At 35.6% G+C, this 11,433-nt stretch overlaps 2 protein-coding genes across 5 annotated transcripts; both read left to right on the top strand.

Annotated features, from left to right (window-relative positions):
- The first annotated feature begins 1,358 nt into the window (after positions 1 to 1,358).
- On the top strand, positions 1,359 to 7,870 carry LOC111283410 (DEAD-box ATP-dependent RNA helicase 24-like). Of its 4 annotated transcripts, XR_002689380.2 has the most exons (6): positions 1,461 to 2,231; positions 2,781 to 4,009; positions 4,262 to 4,301; positions 4,517 to 4,913; positions 5,004 to 5,154; positions 5,331 to 7,870. XR_002689380.2 is itself a non-coding variant. In XM_022871945.2 (5 exons), exons 1-5 carry the CDS (start codon positions 1,622 to 1,624, stop codon positions 5,053 to 5,055), a joined length of 2,328 nt encoding a protein of 775 aa, XP_022727680.1. In that variant the 5' UTR covers positions 1,461 to 1,621; the 3' UTR covers positions 5,056 to 5,204. The 4 variants fall into 4 exon arrangements, 1 of the variants encoding a protein (XP_022727680.1); XR_016340971.1 differs by lacking the exon at positions 4,262 to 4,301 and having other exon boundaries at positions 1,359 to 2,231; positions 5,331 to 5,439; XM_022871945.2 differs by lacking the exon at positions 5,331 to 7,870 and having other exon boundaries at positions 5,004 to 5,204.
- On the top strand, positions 5,941 to 7,604 carry LOC111283315 (pentatricopeptide repeat-containing protein At4g01990, mitochondrial-like). The gene is made up of 4 exons (XM_022871762.2): positions 5,941 to 5,947; positions 7,029 to 7,300; positions 7,346 to 7,414; positions 7,530 to 7,604. Exons 1-4 carry the CDS (start codon positions 5,941 to 5,943, stop codon positions 7,602 to 7,604), a joined length of 423 nt encoding a protein of 140 aa, XP_022727497.1.
- Positions 7,871 to 11,433: the final 3,563 nt, after the last annotated feature.

The following is an 11,433-nucleotide window of genomic DNA, read 5'->3' as shown; positions in this document are numbered from 1 at the left end:
AAAACTTCAGATGAAAGGAATTCAACAATGGAGCTAGTAGTTGAGTAAACCATGCATCATTTATCAACACTTTGTCTAGTTTCCTATAAAGCGAATGATTACTCCATGTGAATAAAGGCCTTGTGCATGGGTGATCCATCATAGCCAACTTTTGAATGCAAGTTTGAAAATCTCTTGTACTAAAGTTAATAACCTAAAAGCCATTGTTGTTTGAACTCTCTAGGGGATAAGTAATAATATTAAAGTCGCTAGCCAAAATCCATGGGCAATTATTAATAGTACTTTAGAGAGAAATTAAATGTTTTCATAACCTCTTCCTTTCCCTTTCAACATTATACCCATAAATGGCAGTACGACATATTTATTGAGCACTATATAAAAAGCAATAAATGATGCTTTGATTAGTGACAACCACTAAGTTTATATTCATTTTAGGTTTCCATATCAAGCAATTTCTTCCATTTGAAGTAGTGGAATAGTTATGATGTAAAGGCCATCTAGCAAAATAATTATTTAGAACTTCCTATGTGTTTTGCTGTTTTATTTTAGTTTTGACAAACAAGCAACATTTACATGTAATCTTCTAATCCTACCTATAACCTTCTTTTGATTTGAATGAGCATTAAGCCCTCTGATATTCTAACTAATCATGTTCATAAAGAATGAAAGGAAGAAGAAGTACTTCTTAAGGTAGAGCTATCTACCTTTGCTTACTTTTTTTCCCTTATCAATAAGACATTTTTTCTTGGTTTTCAATAGATTCATTAGGTTTGGAACTCTAATTGAGGTTGGTCTCGCTTTATAAAGTTATTTTTGCCACAACCTTATAAAGTTTAGTTAGAGATATAATAAGAAAAATATTGAAAAAAAAAGTAATATATAGATCATTAGATTTTTAAAATGTATAAATATAATTAATAATATGAAGAAATAAAAGATAAATTTTAAAATGAGTTTTTGTAGTTAGAGTTTTTCACATGATAATTTTATGTTACTAAAACACTATTTTTTTATAATGATAAAATAAAAGTTTTATAAAAAAGAAAACATAATAAATATTGATATTTTATTAAAACACTAATAAATTTCACAAATTCCATTTCTCAAGGTAAAATGTGAAGAGCGAATAAATTTTCTAAAACCCCCTTTCAAAATTTAAAATACTTTAACAATAATTTAATTTTAAAATTCTTCCTACACGAATGAATTCCCTTAAGAAAATTTTCGTTTTCGTGCACCCTTTGTCGTCGTCCCTCAACAGTTGTCACTACGGACTACGGTCACGTCAATGTTTTGGGCCAGTCAATGGACCCAATTGTTTATTAAGTAAAAGGCCCAGAATTCGACCAAGGCCACACAAATCTGAACTCCTCACGTTTTAGGACTGCCGGACTGGATTGATCCTGGACCTGGATCCACTCTGGAATCGCCATTATAACGACTCTCATCAGTTAATTTCCAGCTCTCTACTCTTTTACTCTCTCAGCTACAATTTCAATTGAGAGAAATTTTCCTAGAATTACAAAATATAAAGTACTAGCACTTGTTGGTTTTGATTCGAAACCCTAAAAGTCCCCAAAACCCCGACGAAATTAGGGTTTTTGTTGTAAAAAAATCAACCATGTCTAAACGCAAATTTGGATTTGAAGGGTTTGGGATAAACCGTCAAGCTACCTACAACTTCGAGCGATCCCAAGCTCCTCAACGCCTCTACGTCCCTCCTTCTTCTCGCCACGGCCACGACAACTACGAAGATACCGACCTTGACGACATCGATTACGCCGATAATGATACCTCCAAGGACGTCGACACTAATTACCCCGATAGCAAGGGAAACGGAGCGGAAGATGACGAAATTGACCCTCTTGACGCGTTCATGCAAGGTATTCAGGAGGATTTGAATGCGGCGCCGCCTCCGAAGCCCAAGGATAAGGCGGAGAGGTTTAAAGACGATGATGATGAGGATGATCCGGTGGAGAGTTTTTTGAGGGTGAAGAAGGATGTTGGGCTGACTTTGGCGGCGGATGCTTTGCGTGCGGGGTATGATTCGGATGAGGAGGTTTATGCGGCAGCGAAGGCGGTAGATGCGGGTTTGTTGGAGTACGATTCGGATGATAATCCCGTTATTGTGGACAAGAAAAAGATCGAGCCGATTCCAGCCCTTGATCACAGTTCCATTGAGTATGAGCCGTTTAACAAAGATTTTTATGAGGAGAAAACTTCAATTTCAGGTAAATGAAATCGCAAATTATCTGATAATTGTAAGTTTAAGATGTTTACAAGCCGAATCATTTCTTAAAAAAAAAAACACATAATGGATAAGGTTGTCTTCAAAATGTTGGTTTGTCTTTGGTTATTGATGATATTATGTGGATCTAAGATTAGTTGGATTCTTATAATTACTTAGAGTTTGAATATGGCTTGGTTGATTACAATGTAATGTTTATTTCACAATGGTTAGCTTTTTGCACTTATCTGCATGCAGCTTAATTACATGAGTATCTTCTAAATAATACTAGGATAGTCTATAAAGGTAGAATAGAGTATGAAATTTACTTATGTTTTTGAAGTATAATTGATTTTTTTTTTTTTTTTAGGTTAGCTAATGACCTTAGGAGATTTTTGTCATTATATTGAAAAAATATGCATGGCTCTGTTAGTCATTATTGCTTATAAATGTATAATGTGGCACTTGTTTCTTAATGTAAAGGGATCATATTCTTCATCGAGGTCACTCTATTCCTAAACCTTTTTTATCTTTAAAACATTTTGATGTCTAGGAATGAGTGAGCAGGAAGTTGCTGAATATCGAAAGAGTTTGGCTATTCGTGTTTCTGGTTTTGATGTTCCAAGACCTGTTAAGACATTTGAAGACTGTGGTTTTGCACCAGAATTAATGCGTGCTATTGCAAAACAAGGGTATGAAAAGCCGACTACGATTCAGTGCCAAGCCTTACCTATTGTCCTTTCTGGGAGGGATGTTATTGGTATTGCAAAAACTGGTTCTGGTAAAACTGCTTCTTTTGTGATTCCAATGATTGTCCACATTATGGATCAGCCTGAACTTCAGAAAGAAGAGGGTCCGATAGGAGTGATATGTGCACCTACGCGAGAACTAGCGCACCAAATATTCTTGGAAACAAAGAAATTTGCCAAAGCCTATGGGATACGAGCCTCTGCTGTATATGGTGGAATGTCCAAACTTGATCAGTTCAAGGAACTCAAGGCAGGATGTGAGATAGTCATTGCTACACCTGGTCGATTGATAGACATGCTAAAAATGAAGGCACTGACAATGATGAGAGCAACTTATTTGGTACTTGATGAGGCTGATCGAATGTTTGACCTTGGGTTTGAGCCACAAATAAGATCCATCGTTGGCCAAATCAGACCTGACCGCCAGACCTTACTATTTTCAGCAACAATGCCCCACAAAGTTGAGAAGCTAGCAAGAGAAATTCTCAGTGACCCAGTCAGAGTTACAGTTGGAGAGGTGGGAATGGCTAATGAGGATATTACTCAGCTTGTTCATGTACTTCCTTCTGATTCTGAGAAGCTACCGTGGCTTCTAGAGAAGCTACCTGGAATGATTGATGAGGGTGATGTTTTGGTGTTTGCTTCCAAGAAAGCTACTGTTGATGAGATTGAATCACAGCTCTCTCATAAGGTTTTTAAGGTTGCCGCCCTTCATGGTGACAAAGATCAGGCTTCTCGAATGGAAATTCTACAAAAGTTTAAGTGTGGCATCTACCATGTTCTCATTGCAACTGATGTTGCTGCTCGTGGCCTTGACATCAAGTCAATTAAGTCAGTTGTGAACTTTGATATCGCAAAGGACATGGACATGCATGTGCACCGTATTGGTAGAACAGGTCGTGCTGGTGACAAAGATGGCATTGCATATACTCTGATAACTCAGAAGGAGGCTCGGTTTGCGGGTGAATTGGTAAATAGTTTAATTGCTGCTGGTCAGAATGTGTCAATGGAACTGATGGATCTTGCTATGAAGGTATGTTGATTACTTTAACTATATTTATTTTGTAGTCAGTGGTATTCATTAAAGTTATTAGAAAACAATGTGCAACATTCTTTTTGCTTTTTACTTTTGGTGGTCTTCTAGATTGCTTGCCAGCAACAATTCGTGTGACTGATGGACTATCTTATACATTTACCAAGTTCTCCTTTCTTGAAATCTGTAGCTTTCAGATTTGATTTACGTGTATGATAACTATGCATTGCTATTTGCCTTGTCTATAAATAGGATGGAAGATTCAGGTCCAAGCGTGATGCAAGAAAAGGAGGTACGGTTATCTTGTGACAAACCAATGCAGTTGTTAATGTATCTGCTTGTTTGTATTTTTCTAAAACTTTGTTTTTGTGAAGGTACAAAAATGTAAAGCGTCTGACAAAGAGTTTTAATCACCATTTCTTTATATGTTTTTCCAAGATAATTCATGTTTGCTGGAATTATGAAAAGTATGTTGAACTCTCAAATGATGTGTACTATAACATGCAGGTGGAAAGAAAGGCAGAGGAAGGGGGGGTGGTGGTGGGGGTGGTCGAGGTGTGCGTGGAGTTGATTATGGTCTGGGTATTGGATATAATCCAGAATCCGGTAATGCTTCATCTCAGGCTGCTCAAAGTCGAAATGCTGCTGTAAATTCTCTGAAAACTGGCATGATGGCACAATTCAAGAGTAACTTTGTTGCTGCTTCATCAAACTCTCAAAGTCAAGGCTTCGGCAACAATTCAAGTGTCAGGAAACCAACTTTGCCTGGATTTGTATCCGGTGGTACCATTGGTGGAGATATAAATAGGTCTCAGATGGCCGGTTCATTCAGCACTGCTCCGATGTCAGGATCGAATACTTCACAGAATACTGGACAAAACACTACCCAGAGGAACTCAGAGAGGTCCTTTTTTTCAGCTGAAATTTTGTGACACCATTCTGCGTACCACAACTACTATGCTGATTATGCTCATAATTGGCTCTGTTTTTGCAGTTCCAGAGATAGACCTAGAGAAAGACGAAGGCCTTCTGGGTGGGATCGTTAGTCTTTATACATTGATGGATGATGCTATTTACATAAACGGTCGGCAACTTTTATCTGTTCAAATCTTGAATTAACCTTGTCTGTATAATTATCATGCTTAGTAAGTCCTTTTCCTGCTTTTTGTTCAATTATAAGTTCAGTTTAATTTCATATTTTAGTTCTATAATTTAATTTTTCTGCATGTTTATATGTTCTCTAACTTTCCTGCTTCATTGGTTTTTATTTGACGAGTATCTTTAGTTTGTTGATAGAGTTGATTATAATTTCTAATTGCAGTGGAATCTTTTGGAAGAATAGGTGTGCAATCATCTTTCGTTGACACTAAATTACAGAGGCATTCCATGACTTCATAAACATAACAAATAAAAAGCAATAGAATCGTCATAAAAGAAGAAAAGAAAAGAATAATGATTGATGGATCTAACATACGATTTCTGGAAGGGCATGATCCTTTTTGGATTTTAAGGCTGTCTTCAGTTATGGAGCATTTTAGATCCTAGGCAGTGGAGGGTGTTGTCAAACACCTTGTGGGTTGCTGTTGATGATATTCGCCTCATCTGCCCAAGTCTATTATTTAACTTAAGTTTGGAAATGCAGTGGAGAAAGAAAATTGTTGATAGGAGCAATAGCTAGCTCTGCACAACAACCTGCTAGGTTCCTGTCCCTGGGCTGGGGATTATGATCAGCTGAAACTGCTTGAAAATTCTCATTCATCTTCGTTCAATCATAAGCACAACACAACCCCTGATGATGGTTGTCTGGTTTGAATTAGTGGATAATTTGTCCTACCAAAAGGATTTTTATTTTTATCCCTTGGCGATTAAGAGATAGATATTGTAGACAGTTCCAGGCCAATTTAGCCACAATGAAATTCTGGTATAAAGTTATGGCTGGTATGCAATGAAATTCGTCTTCTTTTTCTTCTCTCTGTGCCTGGATCTCTGGTGCCTATGATGTGTTTGCAAGAGCCCAGTGTGCCTGTATGGCTTTTCCCATTACTGTCAAATACATTATTAGAAACTCAATAGATTGCAGAAAAAAGATTGACTGACTGAAGCCTTTTTATGTTGACAATTGGTACTTGGAAAGCATGACGTCAAAGTTGGAAACCTGAATCAAGATGTCACGCACGGTTTATGGCTGTGGAAATTTCGTCACATTCACATTCCTTTGAATTTCCCTCTGTGTATTAGCAATTGGACAGACATATATCAAGGCAAAGCTCTTTAAGGGTGCTAATCATTCTCCGACAATGGTGGGTGGTTCCCAAATTTGAACTGCCATGTCAAAGTCAACAGCATTATCAAAACTTAGAAATGTGCTAAATACTTTTAAAACTAGCAACAAGATGGGTAGCAACTGGCAATTGATGAGATTACAAGAATACGTTAGTTTTTGTTGGAGGATGTTGCTTTGTAAAGGAAAATCTAGCCACATCTAAGCTGAATTGCTGATGGTAAATAAATGAAAACCAAAGGGAGAACAAGATGTCGGGTAGCGCAATCTAATTTATCCGACAATCTTTACACTCTAGTAGCAAAATGAGTTTTCGATGGTCAAATGCAATTCGGAATACCATAGTTTTAGGAACAAAGAGAAGGGCCTTGTCCCTAGAGTTACCTGACTGCTATAATCGCAGAAGTTCGACTCCTTCGCTCTTTTGAATTTGCTATTGCAATAATCTCATGAAGGACGATGCATTAGCCAGTTCTTTTTTAAGTGCATGGATGAATTGAAGCTCATCAATAAACTTCATCTTTCAACAACTCTCACCTGACTGTATGTGAGATTGGGACAACTCGAGAAGGTGCCTCAACTAAACTTATAGATGAATTGAAGTTACCTTCTCTGGATGCAGAGCTAGCGAATTTAAATGACATTGAGTGAGTAGAGTGTTTTGGAAGAGTTCAGATGACAACATATGGTAATCTGGCTGCTCTTTATGTCGTGGTTGGGCTGTTTGTGAAAGCTGAGGGCCTGAGGCATGTCTTAACTTCGGTTTATCGAGTGTGGGAGCTCTGAAACGAGCTTTTCCCTTTGTTACCAACACGTACGAGCTATCCTATTTCGATTCAAGCACTTACCATATTATTGAAGTATTTTGCTTTGAGGAGTGGGAGTCTAGTTGCTCTGCTTATGATATAAGGTTGGCATCTATTACTATCCGACTTTTTCTTTCAGTTGACATGCTTGAGGAAGCTGAACTTGTTTTAGTTATGCAATATTATGAAGAGAAGAAAAGGTCCTTAGACTAGGGCTTAAAGAGATGTCATTTTGAATTGGCTCTGAAGCATATCGAAAAGGAAGCAGCGGTTTCTGAGATCAATGACTGGAGCCCTTCGAATCTTGAAACTTTGACGGCATTTTTTTTAACTGTTTCATGAAAGAGGGTGACGTTGATGCCTCTGAGTTGTGCAAGATTCTGAAGAATAACAATTATCTTGATTCTGATCCCTACCGTTGGTTTGGTTGCTAATAACTTTATATGTAGCTGCTGCTGGTAAAGTGGCTCCTGACATGCGTCAACGGTTGGAGGACGATGGTTATTGAACTAAAGCCAGGACCTTCAGGATTTGCTTGTAAATGTTTGGCCCGAGTAATGTTGTAATATGAAGCTGTTCCTGTTGGGAGATCATTCTTAGAGTTTATAGAGCACGTCAAAAAAGTCTGTACATACATGTTAGACATTATTTAGAGTTTAAAAATTTAAGTTATTGAGTTTTTGGATCTTTTCAACTTTACTTTTTTATGAGTTTAAATTGTCTCAATGTCCCTTAAACTTACAATCAATCATAAGTTGACTTAGTATATCACTTTTTTAGGCATTTTGCTTTTGCATGTTACTATACTCGCCGCATCTAAAGTCAAACTTTTGGCTTTGATATCAATTGTTGAGAGATAAATCACACTTTGAGTTTATAGGAGCTCATCAAAAGAGCCTATACAAACTTCTTAGAGTTCATAGATCACATCAAAGAAGTTTATATATATATGTTAGACATTATTTGAGTTTAAAAATTTAAGTTATTGAGTTTTTTTATCTTTTCAATCTTACTTTTTTGTGGGTCTAGATTGTCTCAGTATCCTTTAAACTTACAATTAATCATAAGTTGACTTAGTATATCAGCTTCTTAGGTGTTTCGCTTTTACATATTACCATACTTATCGTATCTAAGTCGAACTTTCGATTCTGATATTAATTGTTGAAAGATAAGTCATACTTAGAGTCTACGGGAACACACCAAAAAAATTTATACAGACTTGTGAGACATCACTTAGACATAAAAATTTAAGCTGTTGAATTTTTGAATACTACATATATACGTACATATATATGTATATATATACATACATATGATATTTTAATCTCATTTTTTTATGATGTGAAATTTTTTATTAACATGTAAACCACCTCAACGATTCCCAACCTACAATTATTTGGATAATTTGGAGTTTCTATTTCTTACGTCTAATTGTAGTTGTTTAATTGCACAATATCACAAAAACTTTCTATCATTTCTTGTTTCTAATTTTGATTAAGGTTTTATTCAAATTCAAAGGATACCATGCGATCATGGCACTTTTTGAGTTCCAATTGTGTCGTGGCATTGTTTGGGTGCCATGAGTGCCATAGGGTGAAAACATTTCCACCATGTTGCATTCCGTTTGGCTCTCTTGAAGTTTAAGCATCCAGTGAACCTCGTTGCAATTCGCAACATAATTATCCTTTTTATTTTTTATTTTAATTATTTTAATTTGCTTTTTATTAAATAAAATTTTAAAAATTTTAAATATTAAATAACTTTAAAAAATGCAAAAATAATTTTTAAATATTTAATAAAAAATAATTTGATATAAAAATAATATCATTTTCAAGGACATTTTAGGTTTGGAAGGTAAAACAGTTTTTTCACAATTTAGAAAAAGTCAGTAAAACCAAAAAGACATCTTGGGCATTTCAACCAAGTCTAACATGGTGAGTTAACTTTATCTTGTGGCATTGATCTCAGTAGCGCTAGTAGTGTCGCGCATGACAAGGGCATGATCGCGCTAATGTGTCTCCTAGATATTGGAAATAGACTTGCCACGTCTACTAAGAGGGCCCACATCTGATTGGTCACTGAATTCCCTTACCGAGCCTTTCCGATCCAATCACTCTCCTTTACAAGTATAAATACTCTATTTCCATTCCAAATAAAGAGATCGAATTCCAATAAATCTTTACCTATTATTATTATTTTTTTTCACTTTCATTCTTTTTTTAGCACTAACTTGAACGTCGGAGCACAAACATCAGAGAGCCCTTTGGCATTTGCTACAAATGGACCTCCAATTTTGTAATTTTAAGTTTTCACCCATTGAATCGAGATCGAGCATTTTAAGTCTAGAAGGCAAAATAGTTTTTCATTATTTAAAATAAGTTAACAATGCTAAAAGGGCATCTTGAGCATTTCAATAGAGTCAATGTGGCACACTGACCTTATTCTGTGGAGCTAATCTCAATAATGCCAATGGTGTCCCACCTGATAGGGGCATGACCATGTTGATATGCCTTGTAGATATTGGAAATTAACTGCCACATCTACGAAGATTGCCTATGTTAGATCAATCATCAAATTCTTGACCTAGCTTTTCTAACACGATCAGTCTCCCTTACAAGTATAAACACCTTTTTTTATTCTAGGTAAAGGGACCAAATCTTAAGAAATCCTTACCTATTACCTCTCTTTTCCTTTCATTTTCTTATCTCTATATTTTTTTTTTTGAGTTTTGATTTAAGTGTCAGAGCACAAACATTGAAAACATTTTTGATCTTTGCTACTAACCAACCTCTGATCTTATGATTTCAGGTTTTCATCATTTGAATAGAGCTTGGCACACATATTTTGCCACGTTAAGAAAAGGCCTTTCCCATTAAGTTGAGCTCATTATGCAAACTAAGAAGAAATCCACAAAAAGGAAGATAACTGTACTATAGCTGGGACTGACACCTAATTCAACCACCTTAACCCGTATCGACCTATATAGAATACACCTACCATAGAGCAATTCAAAACTCTAACCCAACAACTCCAATATCTTATTGACTAATCCAAAACATTACATCTCTCCAAACCTTAAAGGAATCGATAGCCATTGCTTAAAGAAACCCACAAACTCAAAGTGAGTCGACCTACAATGATAATGAGGTCAGTTCATCAACCCAAAAGAAGAGTCTCCAAAAAGCTATTACCTAACCATACCAAAACCCAAACTACTATGAAATCCAAGCAAGCCACCTAGGAACAACTAATAAACAAAGTCTTGGAAGCTTGGATGGAAGAGATGGAAAAAGTACTAAAAAATAAGGCTTCAACTTTCAAAATAAGCTCAAGTTCTTGGAAAGCTCTTCTTTTATCAAGGACATGTTAGTATATGCCCTAAGACCAATCAAATTGGCTATGGGATAAATGCCATTTTATGCATTTTTATTATTATGAAATGCATTCTTTATCTATGGGCTTGTATACACATAATTGATATTACTTTTTATAGATAAAATCTTTCGAATAAATATGCTTTACAAGGGAATTACAAAGAGATTATAATTATGATATCATCATTGCATTAAAGCATTATACCTAAATTGTTCCTGATTGATGCTTGGTCAAGAAAGGGCATTGATAAAAGTTGTTGAGACCGGCACATGGTTATAGTTTTGTTTATGAAGCAAGCAACAAATCTTATAGGTTGAAGTTTGGGCAAACATGAGCTAACATGTGGGTGCTTGTTGCAAGAATAAGTTCACTGAACATGACTTGAGATGATAATGCTATATGATAGTTCACATAGTGTCTCTAATTATATTCTCATATGATAGTTGTATAAGTGATCTTTTGACTTGAGATTACTTATGATCTTATATGATTAATATTATACTTTAACTTTACTTGTGGTTTTAACCAAGATTGCTTCAATCAATTATAGTTAGGTATAACACGAAGTATATAAAGATGCATGAAGTAATTAAGATGTGATTTATCACCTTGTGTGATCAAGAGAGTATCTCAATCAATCTTACTTGAATTAACTTAAGAAATCTTTGGTCAAAGTGAAATAAAAGTTTATAATTGTTCTAAAGCTTATTTATAGAGTTACTGTCAAGGACAATACTTAACATGGTTGAATAAGATTGAGCAAATATTAAACCATACTCAATGTTCAAGTTGAGATGCTTAGTGATGAAGGGTTATTAATTATACATCAAGATCATGCACGGATAGATTGTCAAGCCACATTAACTTTCTTTAGCTCTTAGGGGTCATGACAATATAGCTAGCATTGATCATGATCTATAAACATGAGATTGACTAATTAGAGAGTTAGTGATAAAGTAAAA

Source organism: Durio zibethinus, chromosome 3 (genome assembly GCF_047325235.1).
Source record: "Durio zibethinus cultivar Kanyao isolate XHJ-2024 chromosome 3, ASM4732523v1, whole genome shotgun sequence".
Lineage (NCBI taxonomy): Eukaryota > Viridiplantae > Streptophyta > Magnoliopsida > Malvales > Malvaceae > Durio > Durio zibethinus.
This window is presented reverse-complemented; position numbering and strand designations above follow the sequence as displayed.